The sequence below is a fragment of the Halichoerus grypus genome, chromosome 10 (assembly GCF_964656455.1).
Source record: "Halichoerus grypus chromosome 10, mHalGry1.hap1.1, whole genome shotgun sequence".
Taxonomy (NCBI): domain Eukaryota; kingdom Metazoa; phylum Chordata; class Mammalia; order Carnivora; family Phocidae; genus Halichoerus; species Halichoerus grypus.
Genome location: NC_135721.1, coordinates 25,753,564 through 25,771,667, shown reverse-complemented (window position 1 = coordinate 25,771,667; position 18,104 = coordinate 25,753,564). Strand labels below are relative to the sequence as shown.

At 34.7% G+C, this 18,104-nt stretch overlaps 1 protein-coding gene across 11 annotated transcripts in view; it reads right to left on the bottom strand.

The window, feature by feature from the left end:
- BIRC6 (baculoviral IAP repeat containing 6) overlaps positions 1-18,104 on the bottom strand; it is a 227,097-nt gene that overhangs the window by 54,177 nt on the left and 154,816 nt on the right. For 10 of the 11 annotated variants that reach the window (XR_013441642.1, XM_078056150.1, XM_078056152.1 and 7 more), the window contains 6 exons: positions 16,879-17,052; positions 15,578-15,774; positions 13,839-14,139; positions 10,992-11,209; positions 6,701-6,865; positions 5,665-5,833 (listed from right to left, as the gene is read on the bottom strand). Coding sequence is in view for 10 of the 11 variants with exons in the window: in XM_078056150.1 (XP_077912276.1) it covers positions 5,665-5,833; positions 6,701-6,865; positions 10,992-11,209; positions 13,839-14,139; positions 15,578-15,774; positions 16,879-17,052 (1,224 nt within the window). In the remaining variant the exon portion in view is untranslated. Of the gene's footprint in view, positions 1-1,878; positions 2,114-5,664; positions 5,834-6,700; positions 6,866-10,991; positions 11,210-13,838; positions 14,140-15,577; positions 15,775-16,878; positions 17,053-18,104 lie in introns of those variants that run through there. The other variant, XM_078056159.1, reaches the window with a different exon arrangement.

Genomic DNA, 18,104 nt, shown 5'->3' with positions numbered 1-18,104 from the left:
AATTTGGAAACAAAACTTTTAATAGGTTTACAATTTAATTATTGAGAAAAGAAATATACATATACAAGTCAAGGTGTTTATAGAAGAATTGAAGAATTATGTTTAATTTGGCAAGTTGGTTAGGTGGAATTTCATTAAGAAAGTTTATACCATAACTGGACTACAATGTGAGAAGTGAAAAAATAAGCATTAGGTACACTGGCAACTAATAGGAAGGGACGGATCACTTTACTTTGGTTAATCAAGGAAGGTATCTCTGACGTGTTGCAGATATTTTATCCTTACAAACTTGTACAAATAAAATCAATTGGAAACCCACTTAAATTTTAATTAAAGCAACCTCTTCCCCCCCCTTTAAAATTTACCAGAATAATTACTTGACAGAGTGATGTATTATATACCAAAGATATTTACTCCCACATAGGATGCCTTTGACAAATATGAGAATTTCCGATAAAAAGGAGTAATATTTGTTGATGAACGCCTATGGGCAAGACACTCTAAGTGGATACTAACATGATCAAAATTTTGGCATTCTGTACTCTTTTACCAAAAATGAAATAAATGGTAGATAGGTCCTAACAGTATCTTGTTTTTAAATCGCATAAAGAAATAAATACACTAAATATAGGCAAGCAGTCCAAATTTTTTTGTACTCCGCTAATTTTCAAGAAAATGAGAAAGTTTGAGACTTAACAGGAAAACTCAAATTTCCCTTTCTGAAATTATATTTACCTCCATGCTATGAAACCATCACTAAAATGGTAGAGATTTTATAACACTATGATAATTAATGGCAAGTAATTTAATGTGCTCAGTGATGTTGCTTTGTGAAAATACAGTATGTCATTTTCCAAAATGGTACAGAGACAAGGTGAGGGTGAGGAACCCTAAAGTAACATTCTACATTCATACTTTGTTTTTTTTTTAACCAAGTATTGCTAGCAATGAAACAGGATCCCCATCTAGTGGACAGCAGGGTAACAGCATGCTTACTGAATAGCATAAATGTTAATAACCACGGCTTGAATAAAAAATGATCCTTGTTTACAAGGCAGCTTTCAAAATAACATGGCTATGAGAAGTCAGAATGTTGAGAGACAGAAGTTAAAATGACATATTCTTTATACAACGATTTTCCTATCTACCTAACTACTTTCTCTCTTTAAGGGTTTTTATCATTCCTTTGAAAATTGATATTGGAGATAAAACACTTAATTCACTTATTTGTTTGAATTACCCACCTTGAAGCTCTAGCTTCCATTTGCTGTTTTACAGTTTTTCTAACAACTGTTTGATACATGTAGTTGGCCAACACCGAGTTATGTTACTGATTTCATGTTGATCTAATGTACAAAACCAAATAAGAACACTAACAGATGTCTTTATTTTAGTTAGCATAAAAAGAACTATTTAAAATAAGCTTCAAATGTACTCATCTATTTTAAGTAACTGGAACCATGCTGTAACATTTGAAAATCTGAAGACTAAATATGAAGACTTATACTGCCCCTGTGATACCGCCAAACCAAAGACTCCAAAAATTTCTTCATTCTGTAACTTATGACAAACTTTTACATTTTCTTCTCTACCCATTTCAGGCCAACAGAGAGAGGCCAATATATGAAAAGGTAGGAAAGGTAAGAAAACTACTATCAGGTTATTAAAAATTCCTCCTGAAAAACATAAAACAAGAAGAAACCAGAGAGAGAGACAAACCATAAGAGACTCTTAATCTTAGGAAACAAACTGTTGCTGGAGTGGGGGGGGTGGGGGGGTGGGGTGGCTGGGTGATGGACACTGGGGAGGTATGCATGTGTTGTGGTGAGCGCTATGTACTGTGTAAGACTGATGAATCACAGACCTGTACCCCTGAAACAAATAATACATTATATTTAATAATAATAATAATAAATTCCTCTTGAAACAGTTAATTTACAAAAAAAGAAATATTGGGGCGCCTGGGTGGCTCAGTCGTTAAGCATCTGCCTTCGGCTCAGGTCGTGATCCCAGGGTCCTGGGATCGAGCCCCGCATCGGGCTCCCTGCCCTGCAGGAAGCCTGCTTCTCCCTCTCCCACTCCCCCTGCTTGTGTTCTCTCTCTCGTTGTCTCTCTGTCAAATAAATAAATAAAATCTTTAAAAAAAAAAAATATTAGGATTTTCTCCTAACAATAGTAAGTCTGTATAAAGCTCCAGATATATACACATTCGTAAGAGCATCAAGTAATTTTTAAATTTTACAAATTTACCTAAAACTAACATACTGGATGAATAATGCAAAGATATTATCATGCTACAAGTAAAAATGTTGAGAATTACTTATTGACTAAATTTAACAAATTTAATCGGGTTCCCTGCTCAGCGGGGAGCCTGCTTCTCCCTCTCCCACTCCCCCTACTTGTGTTCCCTCTCTCGCTCTCTCTCTCTGTCAAATAAATAAAATCTTAAAAAAAAATGAAAATAAATTTAACAAATTTAATGATAAATATAGCCAGTACCTCTCTCTGAAGAATAGGATCAGTATCTCAGTTATAGACCGTTAGAAGGTCAATAATGGAAAAAAGGTTGTCCTTTCCCCTAAGGAATCAGTATGCACTCTTTATGTTGGTAATAATTTTGCAACTGACAGTATTCATTTTTTTTACCTCCGATGCAAAGATGTTCACAGCTAAAAGTGAAGATCAATTACTATGTGCAATTACTGCTTATCAGTATGGTCAGCATATTGTTAATCGCTTAAAATTTTTGGCCAATTTTTAAACTTTCACCAAAATAAAACAGACTTATTGCTAACCTCCTTGTTACAATGCAAGCCTTCCAATATGAGAACTTGAAGGCTTTATTAAAAGAAACAAGGAGTAGAATCTGGTATTCATATCAATTTTTAACAGTAATCGAAAAGAAAAGTTAAAGGATTTTCAAGTACCTAACTTGTACATTAGGAGCCGGAAAAGAAAAAGGACAAAAAGGAGGTGGGAAGGGAGTAAGAAACCATATTCAACAGTTAATGGCAGATCAATGAAAAGTGGAGCATAAACTACTGTATGTTTCTATATTTTCTTGTCTTGATCGCCTATCATTTAAAAACATATAACAGAAAGGAAATGTGCACTATTGACTATAGCTCTTAAAAGAGCCTATTGCATTATGCCTGTGTTTCTGTATATTATCTGCTAGTGATGTAAGCAAACCATTCCTTGAATATAATGTCACAAGTGAAATTATTAGCACTGCTCTCACACTTAAATACCAACTTGCCAGAGAGTCAATGAAATAAATGGTGTACTCTGTAAAAATGTCAATATTATGAAAGACAAAGAAAAGCTGGGAAATGTTTCAGATTAAAGGAGAAGAGATATGACAACTAAATAAAGTAGAAGATTCTAGACTGGATACTTTACCCCAAATTGCCAAAAATAATATGCTATAGGCAAATGATAAAACTGGAAAATGGATATAGACTAATTTTCTAAAATTGGAATTTTTAAAAAAGATTTTGTTAGAGAGAGAAAGAGAGAGAGAGTATAATAGAGCACAAGTGGTGGAGAGGGAGAAGCAGGCTGCCCATCAAGGAGGGAGCCCGATGTGGGGCTCAATCCCAGGATCCTGGGCTCATAACCTGAGTCAAAGGCAGCTCCTTAACCAACTGAGCCATCCAGGTGCCCCTTAAAATTGGAATTTACTAAGTTCCAAGAAAAATGACTAGATAATTTGTTCAGATTTTAAAATGCTACCTAAAAAACTAATTAACATTTTAACCAAAATTGATTATATAAGTAACACATTTACTAATGTAACATGAAGCTGTATTTTCCTGAAAAACAATTCATATTTAGAATATTCTAAATGAGCATACTTTTCTCACCAACAAACGATCAGAATACATCCCAAACTCAAGAAATATTTTCTCTGATCACTGAAAACATCATTTAAGAGGTGTGCTACCAAATTATCTGACCTACTCATCTTAACTCACTTTATCTTAAAATATTATTTCAAAATAATTTGTTAGCACAAATATGAATGTATCAATTCCAATTATACCACTGGACAAGGTACCAGATTCAAGCACAAATCTAAACCTTGGGCTGAGGAAAAAAAAAAAAAAACCCACCTTTTACAGGTAAATAGTATGTCACAAAGGAAAGGTCAAACTCTGATTTGTCATATTAATATTCTAAAATAGCTCCAAGATAGAGTATCAAAGTCTCTGTAATTCCAGATGGTTACCAAAATCACAATTTATTAACATACATACTTACCAGAAATTGCACCTTACATGAATACATTATTTTAAATAGTAAAAGTAGATAATACTGGATTTCCTTTCTGACCCTGAACCATAAACATAAAAACTCAGTGTTATACAAAGGCTGAATTATAGAACAAGTTTTAAAATTTTTGAGGATATACATTTTGAAAGTGAAATAATTAATAAAATTATATTTTAATAATGTGGAAGGAGATAAAGAAAAACCTTATCACTCTATTCAATTTCTTTATACAATCCAATATTAAATTTTGGTACCAATATCTGTTTTATAGCTCTAAATATTTTACTTAATCAAAAAATATACTGTATATTTGACATCTACTTTAAAAAAAGACAAATGTGATGTATGAAATACGTCAGAGGAAAAACAAAATCAATCTAAATAATATATCACCTCAACATTTTTATGAGGAAGTTTAAGGTAGACTAGAGAACTATCTGCTTTTAAGCCCAATAATCTCCACAATGGTAGAAGATAAGGGGCAATTACCCCTTTTCAAATACAAGGAGCTTTTTCCATCCATCCAACTGTGCATTAAACTGCTACCAAGCACCAAACAGACTTCAAGATTTATTCCCATCACTTTCCTTACCTATCCTTCCTTAATAATCTAATTAAATAGGTAAACCTCTATTTTTACAAGTAAGAATATGAATAAAGGCAGAGATAAGAAGCAGAACAGACGGCTGAAAACAAAAACAAAAAACCTAAAAATTCTTGGCTAAAAGGAGGAGATATTAACTGCTTGGTTTGTTTTTTGTTTTTTGTTTTTTTGGCAATAACTGTAAACAAAATATAACTTTCTATTATTATTTGGGAAAAGAATACCAATTCTTGGAACTAATTTCAGAATTATAACTAGTTTCAATTATCAGTTGCATAATGGAAAGTAAGTAACTATAGTACTTTTATTATTGAATTTGTAAAACTTAGTACTTATTATCAAGTACCTATGGATTAGAATAATTTATATTATCTGCCTTTCTTCAAATTACCATCATCTGAAATTGTATAGTGTTTGAGACAAACATTAAAATGCACAGAAGTTCAACCAACCATATTTAGCTCAGAATACGGTCATGAAGCTGCCCACCTTTGCCCTATTATTTTCAGTTATACCTTATTTTTAAAAACAGTACATTCACAGGTTAAAACAAAGGGATAATGAAAACTTTCATTTTGTGTTCCAGAACAGGTCACAACACAGTTATCCAATTAGGAGCCCCTAAAAACTACTAAGTATCTCCAGAATAATTTTTAAGAAATAAATCCATTAATCTTATACCTACATATATTGGGGAAGACTAATACCAAATACTTCAATTGTACCTTATTATTTTAACAGATGATAAAATAAGTCAACAAAGGACTAATGACAATGTGATTTACCTGAATCATTTCGTAGGTAAGAGGACATCGCTGGGATGAGGCAAGACTGACTGAGCAGCTCTAGAAGTACAGAAGGAAGGGCATTACTGTTCTGGATTCGATTCTCATGAGATGACTGGGCTTCTCCATTCACTGCACCACTCAAAGGATTTATATAACTTGCAAGAACCTAAAAATAACAATTGTTGGGTTTACATTGGATTTTAGCTTCACACACTTTAAAAACCCACGTTTTGTTAGATATTAAATCTGAGTACCAAGAGTTTATATTTTCAAGTCAGTCACTGTCTATCTTTTAAAAACAAGATATTCTTTTCTTCAGATTTTCAAAAGAGAAGGGTGTGCTTTTAGCATGATGGTGTACTGTATTCAGTCAGACATAGAAAAGAGTCCACCTGAGAACACAAACTAAAACCTTAGCAGCAATTCTGATATTATTTATTGTAATGACTAGATTCAGTTTACATTTTGAGAGTGATCTTAGAATTTTATACTAGAATGAGCCTATCATTCTACAATTGCAGAAAATAACGCTCCAAGATTTGACCTCTTTTAGTCAATTAGTTGATGCAGGGACTAAAGCTAATATTTAAGCACCTCCCCTTCTCATACTGGTGCTGTGGGATTTTCTGTACTCGTTCAACTTGCCTGATTCTAGAAAAGTAATAAAGCAGTATGAGAAACAAAGATATAAATAATGTTTTTTTTTTCCTTAAGAGTCCAGACACAGCACTTTAGATGAAAAGATGACTGGAGGGAGGTAGATATGGTACATTTTCCAGTTACTGGATAATTTCACCTTTGTCATTTTCCTCTCAGTGAAGAAGCTAATTGAGGGAAAAAATTTATAGTTACAAGTAGGGAAGAACAATCTTTGTCCAGTGGTATCTTAAATGTACTGAGAGGAAGGAGCGTAATATGTTTTACAGAAGTAGCTGAGGATGAGTAGGATAGTTATCAATACTTAAAAATCAATACAAATAGAAAAAAAATAATTTAACTATTATCCCTGACAATATCAATTTTGTAAGCACACCTGCAGAAGACAGGTGACATGCTCCTCCTCCAGCCTCTGTTTGGTTAAGGCTTGTTCCACGTCCCATCCAGAAGCTGTAGAGCCTGTCCCAAAGCCAGTCCCTTTGGCCCAGTACAGTTGCTGTTCTTCTGTTGATGTAGGGTTATGAGAGCTTGATACCTGTGGCTTATAACAAAAAACGAAAACTTCTTACTATTTGATTTTATTTACCCTCAAAAATATTTATCAGTACAAACATAAATTGTTCAACTGCTATAGAAAATAGTCTGAGGACTCTTCAAAAAATTTAATAAAGGATTACTATGTGACCCAGCAATTCCATTCCTAGGTATATAACCAAAGAAATAAAAACTGATACTCAAATACAGGTCCATGTGTTTTCACAGCAAGACTATTCATAATAGCCAAAAAATCAAAACAGCCCAAATACCCATCAATGGAAGAATGTATAAACAAACTGTGATATATATACATACAATAGAATTACTCAGCCATAAGAAGTAATAAAATATGATACATGTACGCTATTTTGTGGATGAACCTCAAAAACACGCTAAGTCAAAGAAGACAGACACAAAAGATAACATACTAAACCATTCCATTTATATTAAATACCCACAGTAGGTAAATACAGAGAGACAGAACACAGACTGGTAGTTGCCAGGGACTGGGGGAAGGGGAAAATGGAGAACCAATGTGTCTATTTAACAATAAATAAATAGGGGCGCCTGGGTGGCTCAGTCGTTAAGCATCTGCCTTCGGCTCAGGTCGTGATCCCAGGGTCCTGGGATCGAGCCCCGCATCGGGCTCCCTGCTCCGTGGGAAGCCTGCTTCACCCTCTCCCACTCCCCCTGCTTGTGTTCCCTCTCTTGTTGTCTGTCTCTCTGTCAAATAAATAAATAAAATCTTAAAAAAATAAATAAATAAATAAAAATTTTTAAATATTTATCAGTAAAACACGGAGTAAAGACTACAGTGTCAATGACTTAAAATTAAATAGAGGGCGCCTGGGTGGCTCAGTTGGTTGGGCGACTGCCTTCGGCTCAGGTCATGATCCTGGAGTCCCGGGATCGAGTCCCGCATCGGGCTCCCTGCTCGGCAGGGAGTCTGCTTCTCCCTCTGACCCTCCTCCCTCTCATGCTCTCTGTCTCTCATTCTCTCTCTCAAATAAATAAATAAAATCTTTAAAAAAAAAAATAAAATAAAATAAAATTAAATAGAGAAAACAGTGAAAGGAATACGGATATGACCCAGATCCCTTAGGATGAATCTAGTACAAGCGTATCTTAGGAGAATTCTATAATGGTGTCCTATGTTTTCAATCATAGTAAGCAAGATTGCTTCTATTTCTAGAAGGAATAATTCTCAATTTCTTTCTTATTCAGAATGTGATGTATAGAAAAATCTCTTTTAGCAAAAGAGGACATATTAAAAATGTGAATGGTGTATAGACAAAAGAAATTACTGAGAACCGCTGGCTTTATTAACATAACCTCAAACTCTGTAAAGGTCGATTCTTTATTATTATTTTTGTGGACAGTAAAATTAAAATTAATTCTATAACAAGCATCCTCTTTTAAAGAGTTTTCACTAAATATACTATGTACACTCAAAAACATTTGCAATTAAGATTAGTTTCAAGGGTTATTTAAAAGTAATACCAATGCTTTTCATTTCTTTTATTTTTTTAAAGATTTTATTTATTTATTTATTTATTTGACAGAGAGAGACACAGCGAAAGAGGGAACACAAGCAGAGGGAGTGGGAGAGGGAGAAGCAGGCTTCCCATGGAGCGGGGAGCCCGATGTGGGACTCGATCCCAGGACCCTGGGATCATGACCTGAGCTGAAGGCAGACACTTAACCATCTGAGCCACCCAGGCGCCCCTCTTTTCATTTCTTTTAATGGGAATATTTTCTAAGGAAGAATATTATGTACAACACTTTCATAAATTGACCTGCAATTTAGTTTTATGGATAAATGACTAAAAATGCCATCTTTCACATTTTATAAGATAAACTGTTAAATGAATGACAATTTCATTACCATATAAACAGTTAACAGTAGAATAACATTGATAAAGTTATGTATTAAAATCTATAAAGTATAACATATACACAGAAAAAAACAAAAAAATTTAATGAACTGCAAAAACTTAACTATGCAGGTCAAGAATTAGATTATTGCACCTAAGACTTTGCCACTGCTCCATTGCCTTCGACAAACCTTCAATTCCTCCACAAAGTTAACTATAATCCTGATTTTTTATACTCATTACCTCCTTACTCTTCTTTATAATTTTACCACCTAAGCATGAAACTCTAGCTACTATAGTTTCAATTTGTCTAGTTTTGAACATTATAAAAATGGAATCACGCTGTATCTACATCCCACTATGCACGGCATTTTAGTTGTGCTTGTGAAATGCATCACTGCTATTGTGTGTAGGTGGCTGTTGCCGTTTACTTTCATCACCTGAAAGTATTCCATTTTATAGTAGACTACAATTTCCTTATCCTTTCTACTGTCTCCACATTACTTTATCCATCCTACTCACTTTAAATTATGACAAATGATGATGGGACAATATTTGATATTGTGGTTTTGGAATTTTACCCCTTCTGATGGGTGTGTAGTTGTAGTGTATTAGAGGTTTCATTTGTACTTTTCTGGTAACTAATGAAACAGATCATCTTTTCACATTTATTGGATATTTAGGTAGCCCCTCTTGTAAGTGCCCATTCTAGCCTTTCACCTATTTTTCTATTGGGTTTTCTGCCTTTTCCTCTTGTAATTTTTGAAGCTCTCCAAATATTCTGAATAGAAGTTCTTCATCAGATACAACCAACTATAGTCTCCCATATAGATTTACGTATGGTATCCCATTGTGTGACTTCCCTTTCCACTATCCTTAGTGTTTTTGATGAAAAAAGTTTTTAATTTTAACATAGTTGCTTTTTTTCAATTTTTTCCCCTTACGGGTTAGTGCTTTTTTAAATATTCTTTTCAAGAAGTCTGTCTACTCTAAGATCATAAAGATATCTGTATATGTTTTGTAAAAGGGCACTGTTATATTTTGTAAAAGGGCACTGTTATATTTTGTAAAAGGGCACTATACATTTAGATCTATCACCTAGTTAGATTAATTTTTGCATGTAGAGTACATTAAGGTTTAAAGATTCATTTTTGTTCCACAAGAACATTTAAGTGACCCCACCATCATTTACTGATAAGATCATACTTACTCCATTATGTTGCAGAGTTACTATTGTCATATCAGATAACCAAACACACAGGGAGTCTCTATTGTTTGCTGGGCTTCTAATCTATCCTTGTACTAATACCACAGCTTAATAATGAATTTTGATAGTAAGTCTACTAGGTATACTGTTCTTTGAAACTGCCTTGGCTATTCTTGAGCCTTTGCATTTCCCCAAAAATATTAGAACTGGCTTGTCAATTTCCTCTAAAATAAAAAGGAAATTCCATCAAACATAAAGATCACTTTGATAAGAAATATTATTGAACTGTTCTATTTTCTGTGCCCATGGAAATAAAATGAGCAAAGATCTCAGTTTATTAAAGACTAGTGTTTCTTTAAAAAACTTCACATATTTCATGCATAAATGTCTTGCACATATTTTTTTAGATTCATTCACAGATATTTTCTCCTTTTGGTGCTAAAAAAAGTATCTTTAAAAAGTTCATTTTATGTTTCTTGCTGGTATACAGAAGTAACTTATTTTATTTATTTTTTTAAAGATTTTATTTATTTATTTGACAGAGAGAGAGACAGCGAGAGAGGGAACACAAACGGGGCGTGGGAGAGGGAGAAACAGGCTTCCCGCTGAGCAGGGAGCCCGATGCGGGGCTCCATCCCAGGACCCTGGGATCATGACCTGAGCCGAAGGCAGACGCGTAACGACTGAGCCACCCAGGCGCCCCAGAGTTAACTTATTTTAAATACTGAACCTGGATACTGTATCCTCATTAAACTCACTTACACCATTAATTATTTTTGGATTTTCTAGAGAGATCACCGTATAAATTCAGCATATCCTGGTAAATGGGAAAGCTTCTTAAGCTATAGATGGATTAACTTATGGTTTCTAAAAGAGCCTAATGGAGAAGAAAACACTTAGTTCATAGTTTCTCTTTTAAATATCCTTTTAGAAACAAAAAAGGAATACATGAATCTCTGAAATATTATTTCAGAAAAACCCTATTCTGTACTCCATGAATTTAACTTACCTTTTTCATAATCTAAATAATTAAAACTGAACCAACCTACCTCTGCTTGATTGAGACTAGAGTTTGGAACTCGTGGGGCATGGTGGCTCAGAGCAGAGAGGCAGACAAGAATGAGGTGTAGTGCTCCAATTTCCAATGCCATCCGCCTTAGAAGTACACCATCATCAGTTGTCAATGGTGTAGTGCTAAACAAGCTACGAAGGACATGGAAAGGAAGAGTTGGAAGCACATTGGCTGATGGAGATTGCAGAATATGACCTAGATTAAGAAAAGAGAACTCAAAATTAAAAATATTTAAGAACACAATAAAGAACAATATACAGGTCACAAATTAATAGTGACAACATAACATATATCATTAAATTTATTTAAAAAAAAAACAACCCAAAGACCACAAACAGAATAATATCTGGAAGTTTAATAATAAGAAGTATCTGGAAAATCTCTTTAAGACATAGTATATGTAAACAAAAGTTGAAATATATACATATGATAATTAATATAGACTACGTCAATATTATTATAAATGAGAAACTGAACGGAAACCTAACAACTAAAATAGAAGCACTGAAAGTTCCTGCTTGCCTTGGGAATAGTTTCTTTCCACCATGAACAAGTAATGAAAGAGTGAAACCATTTTATTTGGTCTGTGATACAGTTTGCTACTACATCTAGCTTTAGAAAGGAACGTTAAACACAAAAAACCCAAACCAAACCAAAATAAAAACCACCACTATATGAACGGTGGATGAGACAATGGATATCAGTATTATACTTTTTAATAAACATTCACTGTATATTCACTAAAAAAAGGGTGAAATGATATAAAGACAATTTTCTGCTTAGGGTTACACCTATCATTTTGTGATAGAGTACCAAAATAAAACGTATCTCTTTATCTACTTAAATTAAAAAAAATTCCTGATCTACTGAAATAGGTATATAGTTTATATATGAAACCAAACAACCAAGACTATTTATAGTATGTAATTTAATAAGTTATTAGAAAAACATTTAAAATAATGTCACCATTTTTTTAAAAGATTTTATTTATTTATTTGAGACATAGCAATAGAGTGTGCATACAAGCAGGGGGAGAGCGGCAGGCAGATGGAGAAGCAGGCACCCTGCTGAGCAGGGAGCCCAATGCGGGACTTGATTCCAGAACCCTGGAATCATGACCTGAGCCAAAGGCAGATGCTTAACTGACAGAGCTACCCAGGTGTCCCAATGTCACCATTTTTTAAGAATTCCATCAACATGAAAATTCAAAAGAAAAGAATGTGCTTTTTGTAAAATATGTACTTTGAATATTCAATAGCTTCAGAGTTATAGGATCCACAAATAAATTCACATAGTTTTATTAGATTAAATATACTTTGTAGTAAGGGTTTAACAGTATTCTAACTGGCACGTGACAGATTTCACCTCTAATCAAAACCATGTGATTTTAAAATTAAGAACAATTAATTTTCAGATGGAATGGTTATTAACTGAATAATCACAGGTAAACTGATTGAAAATCTACTTGCTAGGCTACCCTAAATTATGACTTTTCTTTTATGTTCCTTTATATTAAATAAAATTGCCAGCCCAATGGAAACAATTGCCATAGTTTTTTTAAATTTTGTTTTATTATATGTTAATCACCATACATTACATCATTAGTTTTTGATGTAGTGTTCCATGATTCATTGTTTGCGTATAACACCCAGCGCTCCATTCAATACGTGCCCTCTTTAATACCCATCACCAGGCTAACCCATCCCCCACCCCCCTCCCCTCTAGAACCCTTAGTTTGTTTCTCAGAGTCCATAGTCTCTCATGGTTCATCTCCCCCTCCAATTCCCCCCTTCATTTTTTCCCTTCCTACTATCTTTTTTTATTATTATTCTGTAATATTATTATATTACAAAATAAATTATTATATAATGTTACTTTCCACATTCTGTTCTCTTTAGTCTAAACACTGCTTCCAGATTCACTTTCTTAAGAAAGATTATCATCATATCATGACTTGGTTCATACGTTTTAATAAATTTTCATTACTATTCAGAAAAAAATCTGAAGTTCTTTTTTTTTTAAAGATTTTTTTTATTTATTGGACAGAGAGAGAAAGCACATGAGAGGGGGGAAGGTCAGAGGGAGAAACAGACTCCCCGCTGAGCGGGGAGCCCAACGCGGGACTCGATCCCGGGACTCCAGGATCATGACCTGAGCCGAAGGCAGTCGCCCAACCAACTGAGCCACCCAGGCGCTCTAAAATCTGAAGTTCTTAATAAGACTTTCCACAATCTGTTATCAATAATAGTTTTTAGAATGAGCTCTCAGTACTTTTTATGTAAATTTTCATCAGCTAACTTATCCTCTCTCATTTAATCTGAGCACACAAACACTGCTCAAATCATCTTCTTTCTAGCTCATCTCAGCCTATTTAAATAGACTATCCTTCAAGGCCCTACTAAAAGTTACTCTGCCACTTTACTCACATAGCTGGGTAGTAAGGAAACAGTCTCATACCCGTGAGCCTTCACAGTACTGTACTTCTCGCAAGTCTTCTGTAACTTGTTAAGTCTGTGCTTAGATGTACTGCTGTTGCTACTACTGGAGAACATCAGCTGCATGAGGGCAGGATCCAAATACCTGCTTCATTTTTGGCTGCCTCTGATGCCGTCCAGCAGTTTTGTAAACAATGAATACATTTTGAATGAAAAAGTAATGAAAATGAAGATTCTTTAGGGCTTGTTATATGTATCATTAGAATGAAACTACCAAGAACAAATGATCTAGTAGCTTTCCTGTGAAAGAAATAATGAATAATAAGCACTGATCTGAATAACTTTTACACAACCTATGTTAAATTTCATTAATAATTCTAAACACTTACTTCCTTCTCCATCATCCGTCACTCCCAATACCAGTCGCAGAAGGCATTGGGCGTGTTTTCTCTCTTTCAGTAGGACTTCAGCATAGCCCGGAAGACGAAGAAATAATCCGAAAGCAGCCAAAGAATGGGCAGGAATGGGAGACATGGTCTGTACTGCTGATTTGATAGGTGGAGGTTCAGCTGCAATGGTTTCTGGTGCTTCATAAACTAATTCCCCTGACTGTTCAATGGTCACCCATTCAAACTGATCACTATCTTTTGGCTTTTCCTGAGTGGTAGAAGTTACCACTGGAGCACTCACCTAAAAAAAAAGAAAATTTTTGCTTGGCTATTTGTGTGTTTCAACATTAGGTTCAAATTAAAGATGTGATTTTAAACGATCTCTTTCAAATACAGGAATAAAAGGACCAATAAAGGGACGTATTTTTAAAAAGCTTCCAAATCATCAGGAATTAAATTATATCATGAGTGTGGTGGTATCTGCCAAGTATCTCTACTTTAGATACACACATCCATACATTTATTTATAAAGTTATTATTTTATCCTTTATAATTAGTTAAGAATCTGTAGACAGAGTCTTTGAGGCTATGTATCTTGTTTCTCCCCAAACTTTGATCAATTAGAATTAGCATTTTAAAAATTCTTGCCTAAAACAGTAATTATTACATTGGGTGTCAAACGGTGACTTTCCATCATTCCTTCTACATTTATTAGTTGGCCCTGAACTGTAAGTAAAAATGTTCCCTTCTTCTCCACCTATTTATTCATTCATTTCTTACTCTACATCAGTATGGAACTAGGGTCCCTGCAGATGGATCAGGGTGGATCCTAAATCCATGACAACTGTCTTCGATGTCTTTGACGAGAAAGATGGCCGTGTGAAAATACACGCAGAAATCTGACTGGTGGAGCTACAAGCCAATGAATGCCAAGTGCCAGCAACCACCAGTGGCTAAGAAGAGACAAGGATGGATTCTTCCCCACAGTCTGCACAGGGGCCATGGGTCTGGTGACAACCTGATTTCAGACTTAGAGCTTCCCTACACTGTAAAAGAATAAATTTCTGTTTTTTTAGGCCATTCAGTTTGTGGTCCTTTGTTGCAGCAGCCCTAGGAATCTAATATATATATATATATACTAAGTACATGAAATTACAGGGAATAATTCCCCTACTTCATTCAATAAACATAAAGTGCTTTGTAATTACAACTTTCCATGAGCCATACTCCCTCCACATTAATAAAAGAGCACTGAAAATACATACATCCATAATAGCAAAATTAATTAACAGTAAAGAGGTCAAAGCAGTACGTTTTTAAAGCTACCTGAAATAGAAATGGTACCTAAAACAGGAAAAACAGTTAAACAAAAAGACAGTGCATTTGGATAGCAGTATACACTACCATCTTACTCTCCCATTTCCAGTAATATCCATAATTAATATGCCCGAAGAAGCACAGAAATAAAAATGCTACAGTGTGACGACCATAAAATCAAGGTAAATGCTGCAGCATAATGAGTTTGGCAAATGTGCTCGGCCGTCAGCATTTTTTTGGTACCAACTAATTCTCACAAAACTCTGTACAGGCTGACCTTTGAAATTATATGATGCTCAAGGAGTGTAAGGGAAAGGGTACTCCCAAAAGGTTAACACAAGTGAGTTTTTTTAAAAAAGCAATAAAAGAGAACAAAGGGCTTTGCCATGGAATGATATATTCAATTAGGAATCTTATCTTACTTGTTGAATTACTTCTGGATATAGCATGGGTAGTCTTTCTGCAATAAGAGCCAGTCCACCCATTCCTGCAAAAACTTGTAATGGTGACTGAATGGGACAGGTTTCAAGTAAAGATTCATCCAATATCCCATCCATACATTCATCACTTGGAGTGAGAGCCTCATCTTCTGGACAGCTACCAAGTAAGTCTCCATGATCTAGAACAATAAATTACAAATAACAGGTGAGAAAGGGTCTCTTTTTATTATAATCTTTCATTTACAAAGCAGATCTTATTGTCACCTCTCTACTCCACAAAAGAGCATAAATATCTTAGGTTATTCAGATAAAGCTTTAAGGCTAGATGCTACAGTAATTTTTAAATCATTTCTGATGTTGCCTCTCAAAGTCCTGCTACTCAAAGTATAGTCATTGGCATATGAGCACTGGCATCATCTAAGAGCTTCTGAAATGTAGAATCTCAGGTCCCACCCCTGACCTACTGAATAAGAATCTGCATTTTAACAGTGTTCTATAGGTAATTTATAAGCATATTTTTTAAGTTTGAGAAGCATTGTCCTATTTCTAAATTATAATGTATGTAAAAATAAGTAAGTCTGCAGAGAAAGCAAATACTAACATATGTACATCATGTTCTGAAGTATCCAATTAGGAAAAACTGAATACCAACAAAGACTTCTCATACTGAGAACTAAAAATTACACCATACTGGGTGCCTGGGTGGCTCAGTCATTAAGCGTCTGCCTTCGGCTCAGTTCATGATCCCAGGGTCCTGGGATCGAGCCCCACATCGGGCTCCCTGCTCTGCGGGAAGCCTGCTTCTCCCTCTCCCACTCCCCCTGCTTGTGTTCCTGCTCTCGCTCTCTCTCTCTGTGTGTCAAATAAATAAATAAAATATTAAAAAAAAAATTACACCATATTGATTTAACTTTGAATCACTCACCAAAGAAAACCAAAAGGTTAGTATGTTTACACTTAACTAGATTCTATAACCACTAGAAAACCCCCGAATAATCCTCCTGAAAACCGAGCAAAGGAAATATTCTAAAATTTACTAAAGAATGCAAAAGGCTAACAATAAAGCGTATGTGTTCATAAAATAAGTGATGCTGTAAGAGAAATTAAGATTAATTTCTAGTGAAAACAAGAGCAATTTTTTATATCTATAAATAATTCCATCACGAAGAAAAATACTTTGTTAGCTTGATATAATAAAAACAAAGTAAATTAAGTCATCAGCTACAGAAATCCCTAGTTCTTGGATCATGGACTGTAATTTTAAAGGAATATCACATACATACCTTTTTCAGGGTGTAACCTTTTAAAAGAGTCTGTTTTTGACAGACTTGGGTCTGTGATAACTCTAGATCCCAATTTAACAGTCAGGTCTATTGAACGGTAACCTTGAGGAAGTTTTCGGTCATAAAGGAGAGTTAAGAGCTGGGCAAGCGTCATTTCTGCGGGCAATGGCTGGCCTAAAAATGACATAACTAAGTTAAATCTAGAATCCAAGAGGGAGACATTTACTTGGTTTGATTTAGTCAGTTACTGTTTTTACTGAACTGCACCTTAAGCTTCTGATTCTGACACTAATTTAAAAATTTTAAATCAGCACATGGAGTTTACAGAAATCTATTTCTGATACATGTGAACAATATTGTCTATACAAAGTATTAGTTACTAACCAAATCCCACCAAGAACTTCTGAGCCATAGCAAGAAACAAAGAAACAGACATTCCTACAAATCTGGGGTTGGCAAAATCTTTTCCCTAAAAGGCCAGATAATAAATATTTTAAGCTATGAAGACTCTATGGTCTCGGCTGCAACTACTAACTCTACCACTGTGGCATGAAAACAGCTATGGACGATACACAAATAAATGGGCATAGCTGTATTTCAATAAAGCCTTTTTAGAGATAGAGGGGAGCCTGGGTGGCTCAGTTGGTTAAGCGTCTGACTCTGGATTTCAGCTCGGGTCATGATCGTAGTAGGGTCGTGGGATTGAGCCCCACATCAGGCTCCACTCAACACCAAGTCAGCTTGAGATTTTCTCTCCCTCTGCCCCTCCCCCTGCTTGAGCTCTCTCTCTCTCTCTAAAATAAATAAAATCTTAAAAAAAAAATAATGAACTTTAAAAAATATTTTTTTAATAGAGAGGGATTCAGTCTACTGGCCATACATTGTTGATCTCTGCTATAAATCAATAACATAAAGCTAAGAAGGAAAATCCTTTCAAAGTTAGTTGGCAATTTGATTATAACAATATGGCACAAAAATGGAGATAAATTGGGTATCACCTTGACCAATGGAAAGTATACTCGTCAAAGAATATGTATCACCTACGGAGAAAATATTGCTTAACTATCAGTGGTATGGCAAAGAATTCCACTACTATAACCAGTTCTTCAAAATCTGCCTCACACTGCTTCCTATACAACTTGTTATGAACTCTTTGAAACATTAGTGATTTTATAGCACATTGACAGCAAAATTTAGGAAACCAGTAAGCTGTAAATATGCAACAT